The 19,562-nt window shown below is 38.3% G+C and overlaps 1 protein-coding gene across 1 annotated transcript in view; it reads left to right on the top strand.

The window, feature by feature from the left end:
* SLC9C2 (solute carrier family 9 member C2 (putative)) overlaps positions 1–19,562 on the top strand; it is a 93,799-nt gene that overhangs the window by 72,069 nt on the left and 2,168 nt on the right. The window contains exons 21-24 of the mRNA XM_089911018.1: positions 8,703–8,801; positions 10,931–11,098; positions 12,147–12,278; positions 17,949–18,134. Of these exons, the coding sequence (XP_089767144.1) occupies positions 8,703–8,801; positions 10,931–11,098; positions 12,147–12,278; positions 17,949–18,134 (585 nt within the window). The remainder of the gene's footprint in view (positions 1–8,702; positions 8,802–10,930; positions 11,099–12,146; positions 12,279–17,948; positions 18,135–19,562) is intronic.

Raw genomic sequence — 19,562 nt, forward strand, 5'->3', positions numbered from 1 at the left:
GAGTTTCTACTGAGCTTTGAATATCTGATTTCATTTAGGCCGTACTAGTGTTTTCTTCATGCCAGAAATATTTGAATTTTTCTTTTGAAATTGATTTCGTATTTAGTTAAATTAAGACTTCTTTGGTTGAAAGTAACAAAATCCTACTTGAACTAGTTTAAGCAAAAGGGAAGCTTACTGAAAATATATCGTGGTGGTATACAGAAGCTAAGAAACAGTTGACTAACCTTGAGCAGGGTGAGAATCAGGCCAGCTCTGGGGTATCAGTGGTAGGAATTTGTGGACCCTTCCTGTAGCACTTGGCTATGATGACTCAGTTCTCAACTCCCAGGCTCTTTGTCCCTCAGTTCAAATTCTTAAGGGAGAAATCCAACTGGCTTAAGCTTGAACCAGATCTCCAGCTTTGGGAAGTACAAGTGTGGCTGTGAGGGGGAGGAAACCTGACGGGCAGGGGCCATTGGGGGTAGTTTGGAAAACAGACTTCAAATAAATGAGGGTGGGAGGTGAGGGATGGGCCTGGACTGGAAAGAAGGTATCTAAAGGGTGTTTATTACAATCTGCATCCTGTTCAGTTTTTTAAAATATCCAACTTGAAAGTAAAATTTGAATTTGGGGTTCTTTATAGGTAATACTTTCACAAGTATAATTAATGGACCATCCTGCAGTGAATGGGGGAGGGATGGGAAAAACAATGAGAGAGAACTCCAGAAATTAATGGTTTCCATACACCTGAGGTGACTATATATCCAGGGCACAACCTTCTTCTCCTCCTTAACCTGCCATGCCAATGCAAAGCTGCCGGACCCTCTCCACCCACTTACAGATATGGCTCACTCTTTAAGTGACCCTTTTCCTTAATATGTTGGTTCTTAATAGCCATTTAAATCAGATTTCACTAGGATAAAGAAAAATGTGATGAATTGGGAGCACATGGGCATTATGCTCATTAGGAACAGCCCAGGGATTGCATGGATAACTAAAATTCCTGTAATAAATAAAACAAACACCCCTCATTGTAGACATTGATTTCAGTCTTGGTCTCCATCACAGCAACAATAGTTAATTTTCACTACTCCTCCCTTCTTTCACCCTCGAACTGGTGTGGTTAATTAAAAAGGTAATAGTGTACGAAGATAAGCCTGAAGACAAAAGTTGGAAAAAAAAAGGTCTGAAAGAGCTAGAGGGAGGATTTCAGAATGGCACCTGGGAGATTGGTTCAAGATGGCAGAGTAGAAGGATGTGCACTCACTCCCTCCTGCAAGAGCATTGGAATCACAACTAACTGCTGAACAATCATTGACAAGAAGACACTGGAACTCACCAAAAAAGGTGCCCCACATCAAAGACAAAGGAGAAGCTGCAATGAGACGGTAGGAGGGGTGCAATCACAATAAAATCAAATCCCATAACAGCTGGGTGGGTGACTCACAAACTGGAGAACAATTGTACCACAGAAGTCCACCCACTGGAGTGAAGGTTCTGAGCCCCACATCAGGCTTCCCAACCTGGGGGGCCGGCAATGGGAGGAGGAATTCCTAGAGAATCAGGCTTTGAAGGCTAGCAGGATTTGACTGCAGGACTTCGACGGGACTGGGGGAAACAGAGACTCCACTCTTGAAGGGCACACACAAAGTAGTGTGCACATTAGGACCCAGGGGGAAGGAGCAGTGACCCCACAGGAGACTGAACAAGACCTACCTGCTAGTGTTGGAGGGTCTCCTGCAGAGGCAGGGGATGGCTGTGGCACACCGCTGGGACAAGGACACTGACAGCAGAAGTTCTGGGATGTACTCCTTGGCATGAGCCCTCCCAGAGTCTGCCATTAGCCCCACCAAAGAGCCTGTAGGCTCCAGTGTTGGGTTGCATCAGGCCAAACAACCAACAGGGAGGGAACTCCGCCCCACCCATCAGCAGACAAGCAGATTAAAGTTTTGCGGAGCTCTGCCCACCAGAACAACACCCAGCTCTACCCACCACCAGTCCCTCCCATCAGGAAGCTTGCACAAGCCTCTTAGGTAGCCTCATCCACCAGAGGGAAGACAGCAGAAGCAAGAAGAACTACAATCCTGCAGCCTGTGGAACAAAACCACATTCACAGTAAGATAAACAAAATGAAAAGGCAGAGGACTATGTACCAGATGAAGGAACAAGATAAAACCCCAGAAAAACAACTAAATGAAGTGGAGATAGGCAACCTTCCAGAAAAAGAATTCAGAATAATGATAGTAAAGATGATCCAGGACCTCGGAAAAAGAATGGAGGCAAAGATCGAGAAGATGCAAGAAAAGTTTAACAGAGACCTAGAAGAATTAGAGAACAAACACCTAGAAGAATTAAAGAACAAACAAACAGAGATGAACAATACAATAACTGAAATGAAAAATACACTAGAAGGAATCAATAGCAGAATAACTGAGGCAGAAGGATGGATAACTGACCTGGAAGACAGAATGGTGGAATTCACTGCCACAGAACAGAATAAAGAAAAAACAATGAAAAGAAATGAAGACAGCCTAAGAGACCTCTGACACAACATTAAACGCACCAACATTTGCATTATAGGGGTCCCAGAAGGAGTAGAGAGAAAGGACCCGAGAAAATATTTGAAGAGATTATGGTCGAAAACTTCCCGAACATGGGAAAGGAAATAGGCACCCAAGTACAGGAAGTGCAGAGAGTCCCAGGCAGGATAAACCCAAGGAGAAACACGCTGAGACACATAGTAATCAAATTGACAAAAATTAAAGGCAAAGCAAAATTATTAAGAGCCACAAGGGAAGAACAAATAACATACAAGGGAACTCCCATAAGGTTAACAGCTGATTTCTCAGCAGAAACTCTACAAGCCAGAAGGGAGTGGCATGATATATTTAAAGTGATGAAAGGGAAGAACCTACAACCAAGATTACTCTACCCGGCAAGGATCTCATTCAGATTTGATGGAGAAGTCAAAAGCTTTACAGACAAGCAAAAGCTAAGAGAATTCAGCACCACCAAACCAATTCTACAACAAATGCTAAAGGAACTTCTTAGTGGGAAACACAAGAGAAGAAAAGGACCTACAAAAACAAACCCAAAGCAATGAAGAAAATGGTAATAGGAACATACATATTGATAATTACCTTAAATGTGAATGGATTAAATGCTCCAACCAAAAGACACAGGCTTGCTGAATGGATACAAAAACAAGACCCATGTATATGCCATCTACAAGAAACCCACTTCAGACCTAGGGACACATACAGACTGAAAGTGAGGGGATGGAAAAAGATAGTCCATGCAAATGGAAATCAAAAGAAAGCTGGAGTGGCAATACTCATATCGAACAAAATAGACTTTAAAATAAAGACTGTTACAAGAGAAAAAGAAGGACACTACATAATGATCAAGGAATCAATCCATGAAGAAGTTATAACAATTGTAAATATTTATGCAACCAACATAGGAGCATCTCAATACATAAGGCAAATGCTAGCAGCCATAAAAGGGGAAATCAGCAGTAACACAATAATGGTAGGGGACTTTCACACCCCACTTTCACCAATGGACAGATCATCCAAAATGAAAATAAATAAGAAAACACAAGCTTTAAATGAGACATTAAACAAGATGGACTTAATTGATATTTATAGGACATTCCATTGGAAAACAACAGAATACACTTTCTTCTCAAATGCCCATGGAACATTCTCCAGGATAGACCATATCTTGGGTCACAAATCAAGGCTCGGTAAATTTAAGAAAATTGAAATCGTATCAAGTATCTTTTCTGACCACAACACTATGAGACTAGATGTCAATTACAGGAAAAAAAACCTGTAAAAAATACAAACACATGGATGCCAAATAATATGCTACTAAATAACCAAGAGATCACTGAGGAAATCAAAGAAGAAATAAAAAAATACCTAGAAATATATGACAATGAAAACACGATGACCCAAAACCTATGGGAGGCAGCAAAAGCAGTTCTAAGAGGGAAGTTTCTAGAAACACAATCCTACCTCAAGAAACAAGAAACATCTCAAATAAACAACCTAACCTTACACCTAAAGCAATTAGAGAAAGAAGAAGAAGAACAACAAAAAAACCCAAAGTTAGCAGAAGGAAAGAAATCATAAAGATCAGAGCAGAAATAAATGAAAAAGAAATGAAGGAAACAATAGAAAAGATCAACAAAACTAAAAGCTGGTTCTCTGAGAAGGTAAACAAAATTGATAAACCATTAGTCAGACTCATCAAGAAAAAAAGGGAGAAGACTCAAATCAACAGAATTAGAAATGAAAAATGAGAAGTAACAACTGCACTGCAGAAATATGAAGGATCATGAGAGATTGCTACAAGCAACAATATGCCAATAAAATGGAGAACATGAAAGAAATAGACAAATTCTTAGTAAAGCACAACCTTCTGAGACTGAACCAGGAAGAAATAGGAAATATAAACAGACCAGTCACACTGAAATTGAATTTTCAATTGAAATTTCAATTACACTGAAATTGAAACTGTGATTAAAAATCTTCCCACAAACAAAAGCCCAGGACCAGATGGCTTCACAGGCGAATTCTATCAAACATTTAGAGAAGAGCTGACACCTATCCTTCTGAAACTATTCCAAAGTATAGCAGAGGGATGAACACTCACAAACTCATTCTATGAGGCCACCATCACCCTGATACCAAAACTAGACAGAGGTGTTACAAAAAAAGAAAACTACAGGCCAATATCACTGATGAACATTGATCCAAAAATCCTCAACAAAATACTAGCAAACAGAATCCAACAGCACATTAAAAGGATCATACACCATGATCAAGTGGGGTTTATCCCAAGGATGCAAGGATTCTTTAATATATGCAAATCAATCAATGTGATACACCATATTAAAAAATTGAATAAAAATCATATGATAATCTCAATAGATGCAGAAAAAGCTTTCAACAAAATTCAGCACCCATTTATGGTAAAAACTCTCCAGAAAGTAGGCATAGAGGGAACCTACCTGAACATAGTAAAGGCATATATGACAAACCCACAGCCAACATCACTGTTAATGGTGAAAAACAGAAGCCATTTCCTCTAAGATCAGGAGCAAGACAAGGTTGCTCACTCTCACGACTATTATTCAACATAGTTTGGAAGTTTTAGCTATGGCAATCAGAGAAGAAAAAGAAATAAAAGGAATCCAAATAAGAAAAGAAGAAGTAAAACTGTCACTGTTTGCACATGACATACTACACATAGAGAATCCTAAAGATGCTACCAGAAAACTACTAGAGCTAATCAATGAATTTGGTAGAGTAGCAGGTACAAAATTAATGCACTGAAATCTCTTGCATTCCTAAACACTAACGATGAAAAATCAGAAAGAGAAATTAAGGAAACACTCCCATTTACCATTGCAAGTAAAAGAATAAAATACCTAGGAATAACCTACCTAAGGAGACAAAAGACCTATATGCAGAAAACTATAAGACACTGATGAGGGAAATTAAAGATGATGCAAACAGATGGAGAGATATACTATGTTCTTGGATTGTAAGAATCAACATTGTGAAAATGACTGTACTACCCAAAGCAATCTACAGATTCAATGCAATCCTATCAAACTACCAATGGCATTTTTCACAGAACTAGAGCAAAAAATTGCACAATTTGTATGGAAATGCAAAAGACCCTGAATGGTCAAAGCAGTCTTGAGAAAGAAAAACGGAGCTGGAGGAATCAGGCTCCCTGACTTCAGACTATACTACAAAGCTACAGTAATCAAGACAGCATGGTACTGGCACAAAAACAGAAATATAGATCAATGGAACAGGAAGAAGCCTAGAAATAAACCCACGCATATATGGTCACGTTATCTTTGATAAAGGAGGCAAGAGTATACAATGGAGAAAAGAAAGCCTGTTCAGTAAGTGGTGCTGGGAAAACTGGACAGCTACATGTAAAAGGATGAAATTAGAACACTTCCTAACACCATACACAAAATTAAAATGGATTAAAGACCTAAAGGAAAGGCCAGGCACTATAAAACTCTTAGAGGAAAACATAGGCGGAACTCTATGACATAAATCACAGCAAGATTCTTTTTGACCAACCTCCTAGAGAAATGGAAATAAAAACAAAAATAAACAAATTGGGCCTAATGAAACTTCAAAGCTTTTGCACAGCAAACAAACCGTAAACAAGGCGAAAAGACAACCCTCAGAATGGGAGAAAATATTTGCAAATGAAGCAACTGACAAAGGATTAATCTCTGAAATATACAAGCAGCTCAATATCAAAAAAGCAAGCAACCCAATCCAAAAATGGTCAGAAGACCTAAATAGACATTTCTCCAAAGAAGATGTACAGATTGCCAATAAACAGATGAAAAGATGCTTGACATTGGTAATCATTAGAGAAATGCAAATCAAAACTACAGTGAGGTATCACCTCCCACCGGTCAGAATGGCCATCATCAAAAAATCTACAAACAGTAAATTCTGAAGAGGGTGTGGAGAAAAGGGAACCCTCTTGCACTGTTGGTGGGAATGTAAATTGATACAGCCACTGTGGAAAACAATATGGAGGGTCCTTAAAAAACTAAAAATAGAACTACCATATGACCCAGCAATCCCACTGCTGGGCATATACTCTGAGAAAACCATAATTATAAAGGGTCATGCCACCTAGATGGGTGGGATAGGGAGGGTAGGAAGAAGATGCAAGAGCGAGGAGATATGGCGATACACGTATATGTATAGCTGATTCACTTTGTTATAACAGCAGAAACTAACACACCATTGTAAAGCAATTATACTCCAATAAAGATGTTAATAAATACATTTTTAAAAAACGGGTCATGTACCACAGTGTTCATTGCAGCACTATTTACATTAGCCAGGACATGGAAGGAACCTAAGTGTCCATCGACAGTTGAATGGATAAAGATGTGGCACATATATACAATGGAATATTACTCAGCCATAAAAAGAAATGAAATTGAGTTATTTGTAGTGAGGTGGATGCACCTAGAGTCTGTCATACAGAGTGAAGTAAGTCAGAAAGAGAATAACAAATACCATATGCTAACACATATATATGGAATCTAAAAAAAAAAAATGGTTCTCATGAACCTAGGGGCAGGACAGGAATAAAGACACAGACATAAAGAATGGACCTGAGGACAGGGGGAGGGGGTAGGGTAAGATGGGACGAAGTGACAGAGTAGCATTGACATATATACGCTACCAAATGTGAAATAGATAGCTAGTGGGAAGCAGCTGCATCACACGGGGAGATCAGCTCAGTGCTTTGTGACCACCTGGAGGGGTGGGATAAGGAGGGTGGGAGGGAGACGCAAGAGGGAGGGGATATGGGGATATATGTATGTATATTACTGATTCCCTTTTTTATACAGCAGAATCTAACACAACAATCTAAAGCAAATATACTGCAATAAAGATGTTTAAAAAAAAAGATAACTAATGAAAACTTGCTGTATTAAAAAAGAAAAAAGAATGGCACCTGCCCAAAAAAAAAAAAAAGAAAAAACAAAGTCTGAATAATACATAAGGGGGATAATTGGCTTTAGGTGAGCTTTTAAAAAAAATATTGTGAAGTCATGCATGTTTATTTCTACACTGTAAAATAAATCAGAAGCGAAAAGTGAAAACCTTTCACTCCCCACCCCACACTTCGCGATAACTACTATGCATGACTTAAAAGTGTGTTTCCCACACAGCTTTGTAAGATGCAAATCTGTCACCATAATTCTCCTGTTACAAACCTTTTAGTGGCTACCCCCTGGTTTTGGGAAAAGCCCAGACTTTTTACCATGCCTGTGAGCCCCTTGGAGACCTGGCTTCGGCTCACCTCTCCAGTCCTGCCTCCACCTGGGCTGCAATATGACTTTCCTGGCCCCCAGGCACTTCTGCCTTTTCCTCCGTAAAAAAGCACCAAAAAAATTATACTTTATGATCGTGTTAGTATAAAGATGAATATATTAGTATTAGATGTTTTAGTATTAAGACATTTTACTCTACCTAAAAGTTCTTTTATTTTCTTCTGATTTTAAAAGAAACTAAAACATTGTTGTAAATCCCGAAAAGTATTGTGAACCCTGGACACTGTGCCTATTGATGCCTAATGGATAACTCAGCCGTGGTCTCCACCCCTCCTTGCCTGCCTGAGATGTATTGAATCTTCTGTGGTTACCCCCAGTGCAGTTATTCTGTTTACTTCTGGGTCTTTGCTTAAACTGAATCCTCTGCTGTAAATGGTCGTCAACTCATCGTATCCTGGCTATCTGTTACTCTTCCTTCAGGTCTCAGCTTAGCTGTTCCTTCCTCTGTGTAGTCTCCCCTGGACACCCAAGACAGGGTCCTGTGACCTTTCTGAATTTTTTTCCCAGAGTGCCATGCCCCTGTCTCCTGATCAGAATTATTACACTTTATTGTAACCATTATACAACCTAGCATTTATTGGGTGTTTCTACCACTCTGCTAGGTCCTAAGCAAAAGTCTACAATTTGCTTGCTTGTCCCTTTTTTACCTAAAAGTTAATGAGGTATGCAAAAATGTTGTAATTCATTAAGAAACCAGAGAATATAGTTTGTTTTTATGCTTTAAAATTTATCTCTATTTAGAGAAGTAGACTGTAAAGATTTGTGTTAATTCTCTTTTTCTTTCCTTTTCTTCTTTTTTTTTTTTTTCTTTCAGGAAAGAGCCAAACTTGCCTATTTTGACTATGGAGATGTCATTTGTAAAGAAGGTGAAATGCCACAAGGAATCTACTTAATTATTTCAGGAATGGCGATCGTAAGGGACTATTTATTATTTACTGAAAATGTATTTTGAGATACGTAATTATCACATAAGGAGAAATTTAGGAACTAAGATATTTTGAAATTTTTAACATAATTTGTTTTCCAGATGAAACCATTTCTGTTCAGAGTGAACACTACAGCTGAGAGATAATTATAATACCCACCATCCGAAAGGTGCTTCCCATCTTACAAAATGCTTTCATAATTATTATTTATTCCTCACAACAGTCCTGGGAGGAACAGTCTTTTCGACGTTCAGATAAGGAACCCAATACTTGGAGTGGTTGGGTTACTCACCTAAAGGAAATGAGTGTCAAGAATGAGGAAATAGACCACAACATCAGATTCTCCCAGAGGTCAGATAGGATGAAACTCATACCATTTTTAACCAGTAGGAGGCTTTTGGTGTCAGTAGAATGATAGGGACAAGAATCCTTTAGAAACTGAATACTAGTAGCTGAATCCATGGGTGAGCCCTAGCTATGACCAACATAATTCCTAGATCCTAGATGACAGTTACAAGTGACAAACCCTTATTACAGTGCAAATAATATATTTGGCTTTCTATTTTTGGAATGGGTGTTTCAGACCTTAAAAATACCAAAATTAATCATGGAAATAAACTATTATAATAAATACTAACTAACACATGTATAGAGTTTATTAAGTGTCAGGCACTTTCCATTCATCCATTCACTCATTCATTCAACAAATATTTACTTCATTAGTATCATGCAGCAGGCACTGCTCATTCTAGGCATAGAATCGACAAAAACAAAAATCGCTGTCTTAGAGTTTAATTTCTAGTAGAGGCATAGAAAGAGATGGGACAATGGACAAAATACCTAAGTTAAATAATATAGTATGTTAGCGGTGATGGAGAGATGAAGATGGCTAATTGTGACATTTAAAAGGATGGTCGAGAATGGCAATATGTTATGACATTGAATCCTTACATCAACCTCATGTAAGGTGGAAAACTGATGGACAGAGAAATCAATTCATTTCCCCCCCACCCGCCACCAATCTTTGACAACTATTCCCCCTTCTACTTTTGAGGGCTCATGTGATTACACTGGGCCAACAGGATAATCCAGAATCATCTCTTTAAGTTTAGCTGATTAGCAGTATCCTGAATTCTATCTGCAAAATCCCTTCACAGCAGTTCATAGATAAATGTTTGATTGAATAGCAAAGAGACAGGAATCTTGGAAGGATTTCTTTAGAATTCTGCTTACCACAGATGTTATCCCCTTTCCTTGGTTTGCAAAAAAGCAGAGACATTCTTGATTACTCAAAAGGCATTTGAACTGCATTCAAAATTAAATTAAAAAAATATCAAGTCCTTTGGAAGCATGACTGCCTCTAAAAGTTTGAATTATAATCACTAGGAGAGGGTACAGTTTTCATAGCAACTCCTTCAGTGACCTTTTTTCCATTTCCTGTGTCTTGAACAATAGCTTTCCTCTTTGATATTTACAGCTAAACTTTCTGGAAAGTTGTGTAATCCTTCTGGTTGATTCCCGCATCTTCCTCCTGAAACCTGATACCTTTCTTTACCCCCACCCACACCTACCAGTTCTTTTCCATAAGTAACCCAACCATCCTGTGTTCATCCTAAAACCTTTTCCTGTTAATGTCTCATGGTAATTATTCTTAAGCATCTTCAGGGAAGCAAGGCTTCTACTGAAATCACAGCTTGGTTTGGAGGCATATTAATTCATGATATCGGATTTATGCATCCATGCAACCAGAAGTTTTTTCCACCTGAGACAGTAGCCTATTATGCTAAGAATATCTAATAGATATTATGCTAATATCTAATAGAGTGGCATTAGTGGCAGACTGCAATGACTACTTTTGGTAGAATTTTTATACAAGGGAGGTAAATAGGGGTCATCTGTAAAGCTAAAGATTAGAAACAGTCTTGCCTTGGAGAGTTGAAATGTGAAAGAAACCATGATTCTTGTGAAGCTTAATTCCTCCTTTACACCTGAAAGGATTCATAAAGAATCTTTTCCTTCCATTGTAGTAATTGCAAGAAAAACTGGGAGCTCCTGGGGTTTGGTCAAGGGCTTTTAATTTTATATTTCCCTTGGCACAATTTTTTCCCCTTTGCAGTTGCAGAGTTCACCTCCTACCTTTGGAATAGACAGGAGCCTAAGGGCTGATAGAGAGTCCACGACCAGGTTTACAGAGTACTGTACTAGTGGAGACATAATTGGAGAGTTGAACTGTCTGCTTAAGTGTGAAATTGAATATACTGCCATCTGTGAAACTATTTTACAGGTAAGAAACTGGTTCAGTATATATTGTGAGTTGTTAGTTAATTCTTCCTCAAGTCAATAAGGAGTGCCAGCATCTTTGTTCCTCTGGGTTCTGATATCTTATTTAGTCACCCAACCAGCTACTATGAAGCAGGTGTAGACTAGCTGAGAGAGGCCAATTTAGTGTCTCACATCAGCTATGGGATCTGGAGGCTGATATTTTAACCAAGGAGACTATGCCAGTTTTTTTTATTAAAAGAGAAAGTATCTAACTTTTGATGTTATGAAGATAAGGAAAACATATGTAAAGTGCCTGGCACGTTTAGATGCTCAATAAATGGCCACCATAATGAGAGTGGTGTTTTTAAAGTATACTTGTGTTTCAACCCTCTTCCATTTTTCACTTGCTAAATAATAAGTTTATTTAACAAATAAATGGCCTGATATTGCACTAGCTGTGGGCGATTCAAATTGAAATTAGTGAAAGTTCCCACTTACAAAAAATTTTCAAGCTTTTGGGACTGATAGATGCAACAGAGCAGTGTCCAGAGTCTTAGGAGTGTGACAAACAGAAAGGAATGTCGCCTTATCAGTTTCATACCATTTCATTTTTGGAAGAGGATAGAAGGCATGAATGTATTCACAAGGCTGAATTGAATTCACTGAATTTCAGGTAAATGAACTTCAGTGAGTTCTGAAAGAGTTGTCTTCCTTATTTGGATTGTCACTTTGCTGGAAACAAATACTATGAATGAGCCAACGTGACCTCCTGTGACAATAAAAATAGATAAGTTTATGTGGCTTAGTTCCTTAATCTTGGGTTCATGATTATCCTACCTATTGATTGGTATAAAATTTCCTGGCCTGTTTTCAAGTCTATAGCTTTAATTGGACTGTACATTCTATCATCTTATGCTTAAATGGCAGAGTGTCATAATTACTATACTAGAGTTGATAGTTTTTTCTAGCAGGTTAGGTGAAGATGAAATCTACAGGCATTTTTTTTTTTTCTGATGGTCTTGTAATTTAGTTTTAAATCAAGCATACTGTTTGATACCTTGTCATTTCAGGCTTGCTTTATCTCCCTGGAGGATTTATATGAAGGCTTTGATGTCTTCTGGCCATCCCTGGAATATAAAATATGGCTGAAGCTTGCTCTCAGTATTGCCTATCAGTATTTTGAATCAAGTCTCGTTGATGAGGTAAGTTGCATGATTAAAATATGAATGAAATTTTATTTACTGTATTTTTTACAAAATGCATTTCATATTTTGGAGACAAAGAAAGGAAGGTGTGTCTGATCTTTCAAAGTAATATTTCAGAGTCCTCATCACTCGCTTATCCTGACTTCCTATAGGTCATCAGTCCCCTTGTGACAGCTGATTTTCCCAGGCTACCTGCAGTCATCCCTTAAAAATAATAAAGTCAGCAAATCTTAAATAGGTAGATCCCCAAGAATCAAGCATAGCATTAATTAGAATGAGTTCATGAGCATTCAGTCTGGTGTTTATTATAGTTTACTCTATCTACCTACGTTAATATAAATCTCCTGCCTTTTCAAATTTTTACTGAGTTTACTAAGCCTCATCTATGAACTTGCTCTCCAAAAAGTAGTGGTTCAAGTCTGTTCTTGGACTGCACAATTTACAACCCCATATTTACATCCCATTTAGTAATTTTTTGAGCCCCTATCATGAGTCAGCAACTGGAGAAGTGACAGACCTGAAGTTCAACAATATTCATTGAATTGTGAGATATATATATATATATATATATATGAATATAAATATTGGGTTAAAAAATTAGCATGTCTCAGGAGAATGAGAAGAGAAGCCACAGACTGGGAGAAAATATTTGCAAAAGACACATCAGGTAAAGAACTATTATCCAGAATATACGAAGAGCTTTTAAAACTCAACAGTAGGGGAAAAAAACAGCCTGATTAAAAAATGGGCCAAAGATCATAACAGACACCTTATCAAAGAAGATATACAAATGGCAAATAAACATAGGAAAAGATGCTCCACATCCTGTGTCATCAGGGAAATGCAAATTAAAAAAACAATGTGATACCACTACAAACCTATTAATTGGCCAATATTTGGAACACTGATAACACCACATGCTGGCAAGGGTATGGAGCGACAGGAACTCTCATTCATTGCTGGTGAGAATGCAAAATGGTACACAGCCACTTTGGAAGACAGTTTGGCGGTTTCTTACAAAACTAACATACTCTTGCCATATGACCCAGCAATCACTGTCTTTGATATTTACCCAAAGGAGTTCAAAACTTATGTCCACACAAAAACCTACACATGGATTTTTTTAAAAACTGAAGTATATTTGATTTACAGTGTTCTGTTAGTTTCAGGTGTACAGCAAAGTGATTCTGTTATATATATATATATATACTTTTTCCTTATATATTATTACAAAATATTGAGTATAGTTCCCTGTGCTATACAGTAGATCCTTGCTGTCTGTCTATTTTATATATAGTAGTGTGTATTTTATATATATTAGTGTGTATATGTTTATTCCTCCCCTCTCTTTCCCCTTTGGTAACCATAAGTTTGTTTTCTGTGTCTGTGGGTCTATTTCTGTTTTGTATATAAGCTTATTTGTATCATCGTTTTTTTTAGATTCCACATGCAAGTGATATCATATGATATTTGTCCTTCTCTATCTGGCTTACTTCACTTAGTATGATAATCTCTAGGTCAATCCATGTTGCTGCAAATGGCATTATTTCATTCTTTTTTATGGCTGAATAATATTCCATTGAATATATATACCACATCTTCTTTATCCATTCATCCGTTGATGGACATTTAGGTTGCTTCCATGTCCTGGCTATTGTAAATAGTGCTGCAGTGAACACTGGGGTGCATGTATCTTTTCAAATTATGGTATTCTCTGGATATATGGCCAAGAATGGGATTGCAGGATCATATGGTAGCTCATTTTTAGTTTTTTAAGGAACCTCCATACTGTTTTCCACAGTGGCTGCATCAATTTACATTCCCACCAACAGCATAGGAAGGTTCCCTTTTCTCCACACCCTCTCCAGCATTTATTATTTGTAGACTTTTTGATGATGGCCATTCTGACCAGTGTGAGGTGATACCTCATTGTAGTTTTGATTTGCATTTCTCTAATAATTAGTGATGTTGAGCATCTTCTCATGTACCTTTTGGCCATCTGCATGTTTTCTTTGGAGAAATGTCTGTTTAGGTCTTCTGCCCATTTTTTGATTTGTTTGTTTGTTTTTTTGATATTGAGCTGTATGAGCTGTTTGTATATTTTGGAGATTAATCCCTTGTCGGTTGCATCATTTGCAAATATTTTCTCCCATTCTGTAGGTTTTCTGTTTGTTTTGTTTATGAAAAACCTACACACAAATGTTTATAATACCTTATTCATAGTTGCCAAAACTTGGAAGCAATCAACCAAGATGTTTTTCAGTAGATGAATGGATAAACTGTGGTACTTCCAGACAATGGAATATTATTCAGTGCTAAAAAGAAATGAGTTATTAAGCCATGAAAAAGACATGGAAGAAATTTAAATGCATATTACTAAGTGAAAGAAGCCATCTGAAAAGGCTACATACTCTATGGTTCCAACAATAGGACTTTCTGGAAAAGGCAAAACTATGAAGACAATAAAAAGATCAATGGTTGCTAGGAGTTGGGGTGAGGGGGCATGAACAGGTAGAGCACAGAGGATTTTTAAGGCAATGAAAATACTCTACGATACATGTATGATGGATACCTGTCTTTATACATTTGTCCAAACCCATAGAATGTACAACATCAACAGTGAAACCTAATGCAAACTATGGACTTTGGGTGATTATGAGTATCAGTGTAGATTCAGTGGTTGTAATAAATGTACCACTCTGGTGGAGAATGTTGATAATAGGGGAGGCTATGCATGTATAAGGGCAGGGGGTTATGAGAAATCTCTGTACCTTCCTCTCAGTTTTGCTGTGAATCTAAAACTACTCTAAAAAATTGTCTTAAAAAATTAGCACATCATGCTAAGGCAGTCAGTCTTTTACTATGTGGCAATAATAATTTTCAGAAAAACTTTATCAGAAGGGTAAGGAGATGTAGATTCTTTTCCTTTTGCTTTGCCTCTTCATGAGCAGTAGGACAAGTTTAGAGTCTACTTTGAAACTGCAGAGGAGAGAATTGGGACCCAAAAGTTGAAACTCTATGGAGTGAGACTTAACTCAATAATAAGGTGAATGTCCTTTCATTTTTTAAAAATTCACAAGCAAAACATATTCATAATATAAATTTTAAAAACACAGTTACAAAATGTAAGAAGATAATAATAATTTTCTACCCCAATTTACTCCCCAGAAAATCTCTGTTTAACAATTTGGCTTATTTCCTTCTAGTCTTTTTTCATTAAAGAACTACAATTAAGACTTTTTAGAACCCCCAAAGACTAACAAGATTATGCTGAACACCCTCCTCTAGACCACACAATTCAAATTTTATATGCATTTAAAAACCAAAATAGCTTTTTAAGAGATTTTTCTGGTTGTAAAATTCTAGATAAGTTTGCTAATTTTCTTATGTTTTTGGTGCCCCAACTATGCCGGTGCCCTCAGCAATTAAGTGTTTGATTTGCACGTCAGGGACCAAGATCTGAGGGCTGAATCATGTAGCTGTGTACTTCTTGTGGCTGGAAATGTTCAGAATGAGTTGATGGCCACTGTCAGGGCACCGTCCAAGAGATTACTACTGTTGGACTGACCTCTAAGCTCCTATATTAGTTTGTTGGGGCTTCTGTCACAAGGTACTGCAAACTGGGTGACTTAAATGACAGAAATTTATTGTCTCACAGTTCTCAAGCCTAGAAATCTGAAATCAAGGTCCTGGCAGTACTGGTTCCTACTGAGGGCTATGGTGGAGAATCTAGTCCAGGCCTCCCTCCTTGGCCTGTAGACGGCTGTCTTCATCTTCACATGGAGTTCCCCTTGTACGTATGTCTGTGTTCAAATTTCCCCTTTTCATAAGGACACCAGTCATATTGGATTAGGTGTCCACCCTGTTCCAGTTTGACCTCATCTTATCTTAAACAATTACATCTGCAATGACCCTATTTCCAAATAAGGTAACATTCTGAGGTACTGGGGTTTAAGACTTCAATATATAAATTTTGGAGGGACACAATTCAATCCATAACAGCTCTCTTCTAGCTCTAAAATCTATGTTTATGAGCCTTGGCGTATGCTTAAGTTTTGTTTTGTTTTGTTTGTTTCCTTGTCAAGTGGGACATTTGCTTACTGCAAGGTAAAACCTCTGCATATTTAGGACTCTGGTTCTTGTGTGAATAGAAATCCAAGAGGCATAGCTGACTGCCCTGCTGTGGCTGATTATAAATAAATCAGGGCTGGGCAACCACATTCAGGGCCACTAAACAGTAGCAATATAAAAGCTCTGAATTCAGAATCTTGTCAGTATAAAAGTTCTGAATTCAGAATCTTGTCAGAAGTCATTCTGAACTCCAAATAAATTCTATCTGTTGGCCCCAGGGTCTATTTGCCCTTTGGCACCCTCTAAGAACTCAGCTAAATCAGTGAATTTGCTTTCTTCTTCTTTTTTTAAACTTTTGATCTTTTGTTTATTTTAGTCATTATTTTTTAAATTGAAATATAGTTGACGTACAATGTTATCTTAGTTTCAGGTATACAACATAATGATTTGACATTTGCATACATAATGAAATGATCACCATGATAAGTCTAGTAACCACCTGCTCCAAAGTTATTACAATGTTATTGACCATATTCCTTATGCTGTATATTACATTCCCGTGACTTACTTATTGTGTAACTGGAGGTTACTACCTCTTAATCCTCTTCACCTATTTTTTTTTTTTTTTTTTTTTTTGGCAGTACGCGGGCCTCTCACTGTTGTGGCCTCTCCTCTTGCGGAGCACAGGCTCCGGATGCGCAGGCTTAGCGGCCATGGCTCATGGGCCCAGCCTCTCTGTGGCATCTGGGATCCTCCCAGACTGGAGCACAAACCTGCGTCCCCTGCATCGGCAGGCGGACTCTCAGCCCTGCGCCACCAGGGAAGCCCCCTCTTCACCTATTTTATCCAACCTCCCACCTCCCCTCCCCTCTGGCAACCACCATTTTGCTCTCTGTATCTGTAAGTCGTTTTCTGTTTTGTTTTATTTGTTCATTTGTTTTGTTTTTTAGATTGCACATGTAAGTGAGATCATATGGTATTTGTCTTTCTCTATCTGACTTATTTCACTTAGCATAATACGCTCTAGGTTCATCCATGTTGTCGCAAATGGCAAGATTTCATTCTTTTTTATGACGGAGTAGTATTTCATTCCATATATATATATATACTGACTTAGAGGTCAGTCCAACAGTCCAACAGTATATATATATACCACATCTTCTTTATCCATTCATCTATCAATGACATTTAGGTTGCTTCCATATCTTGGCTATTGTAAATCATGTTGCAGTGAGCGTAGGGGTGCATATATCTTTTCAAATTAGTGTTTTTATTTTCTTTGGGTAAATACCCAGAAGTGGGATTGCTGGATCATATGGTAGTTTTATTAATTTTTTGAGGAACCTCTTACTATTTCCCATAGTGGCTGCACCAGTTTACAATCCCAGCAACAGTGCACAAAGGTTCCCTTTTCTCCACATCCTTGCCAACACTTATTTGTTGTCTTTGATGATGGCCATTCTGATAAGTGTGAGCTGGTTTCCATTTCCTTGATGAGTAATGATGTCGAGCATCTTTTCATGTGGAATATGCTTTCTTCTTGATACCGTGTGTCATTTTGTATGATTTATAGGACAAAATCTCATTTTATTTTAGGACTTAAAGTTTCAGAAGTGCGTGGCCCTCAATCATGCATATGTGGAGACTTTATCAAGCTATAACGAAATGACTATTGATAATGTGAACATGAAATTCGTTATTCTTGTATATGGCAGTGTTATTGATACTAAGACAGAGGTACCATATCTTGCACCTTGCATTTTACCTAAAACCTGTGAACAGGTAAGGAGGATCATTTCTAAAGAGTCATTTGCTTTTCATTGTGCCCCATAAGTGACTTTAAAACTCAACCAACCACCTTAAAGAGAAATTTAACCTAGAAAGACCCTACAGTTCTCACCTGCCCTTAACAAAACAGTCGAAATGTACCCAGGGCTTCTGTGTACTGTTGTACAAGTTGTGCCCCGCACAAGAGTGTCACTGAGGGACAAGGGGGGCAGGAATCTGCCTGCTCTCTACTTGCCAAGCTGTTTGCCCTGGCATGGGCTGTGCGTCCACAGAGGAAGGACGGGGTACACTTTTCCTAGTTCACGCCAAGGCAATGACACTGCTTGCTAGCATGGCTCTGGAAGTTATCTGCGCTGGCTGATAAGAAGGGAGATGCATTGGGGCCATGTCACTTTGCTGACACATTAGGGGCTAGGGGCACAACTTGATAGAGGGCCCTGGGCCTCATCATTCCACGCCTCTGTAAGGAAGGGGGAAGTGTGAACACCTGGGACAAAACAGGGGATGGGAAGAGTAGAAGCCAGGTCCCTACTGGGCCAAGCCATGCTGTCGGACCACAGGAGTGATGTGAGGACAGAGCCCAAGAATGAGGAGGACCAAGAGGCCATGAAAAGAGCTGACATCTCTTTAATCTGGTAAAAAGTTTGGGAGAGACCCTTTCTGCTTGTTCAGGCTGGGAACGTTCACTAATTTAATGAAATTTTACGTCCTGGAAAAGTTGGTAAATCTCCTAAAAAGTGCATTTACCACTTTCCTAACCAACGTTCTTATTTTGTCAACCTCTCAACAATTCAGAGGGTGAAGGTAATTTAAATGTTTTTTTTAAACAGAAAATGAAAATTTAGCTTTGAAACAAGGGGTGGGGAACAGTGGGAGCAATACCACAGTTTAGTTTAAGACACTAGAGTTAGGAGTCAGGCATACTTGGATTTAAAACCTGACACCTGTGCCCACTAGGTGTGTGAGCGGAGGAAAGGTGCCTTCTGACCCTCAGTTTCCTCTTAGTAAGATGAGGATAATAGCAGCAGTCATCTCGTAAGGTTCTTGTGGGGATTCAATGAGGTAATATGTGATAATATCTAGAAATTATGGATAGTTAAATTGTTACTTATGTATGCTCCTTGCATTCTGGGAGGGCAGATTCTGTGGCACATGGGGCAAAAGCTTGAGGAAGAGAGCTGTTTTTCCTATCTGGGAAGGCTGGGGCCTGAGCCCTTGAATGTCAGTGTCGGAATAAAAGTAACTCAGTGGATGCTGGGGATTCCATTTTCCAAATTCGTTCCAAGTAAGGTGTAGAAATTTCCTTTCTGATGTTTACAAATATCCAAAAGATAACTTCCTGGTCCAAGACTTTTTGAAACAAGGTTAAAGAGGATTTGAAATGAGAAAGATAGAGCTTAGGTTGGAGGCTGAGTTCTAGGT

Source organism: Delphinapterus leucas, chromosome 1 (genome assembly GCF_059928025.1).
Source record: "Delphinapterus leucas isolate spDelLeu-1000000601 "Yukka" chromosome 1, BTC_Dleu_Yukka2, whole genome shotgun sequence".
Taxonomy (NCBI): Eukaryota; Metazoa; Chordata; class Mammalia; order Artiodactyla; family Monodontidae; genus Delphinapterus; species Delphinapterus leucas.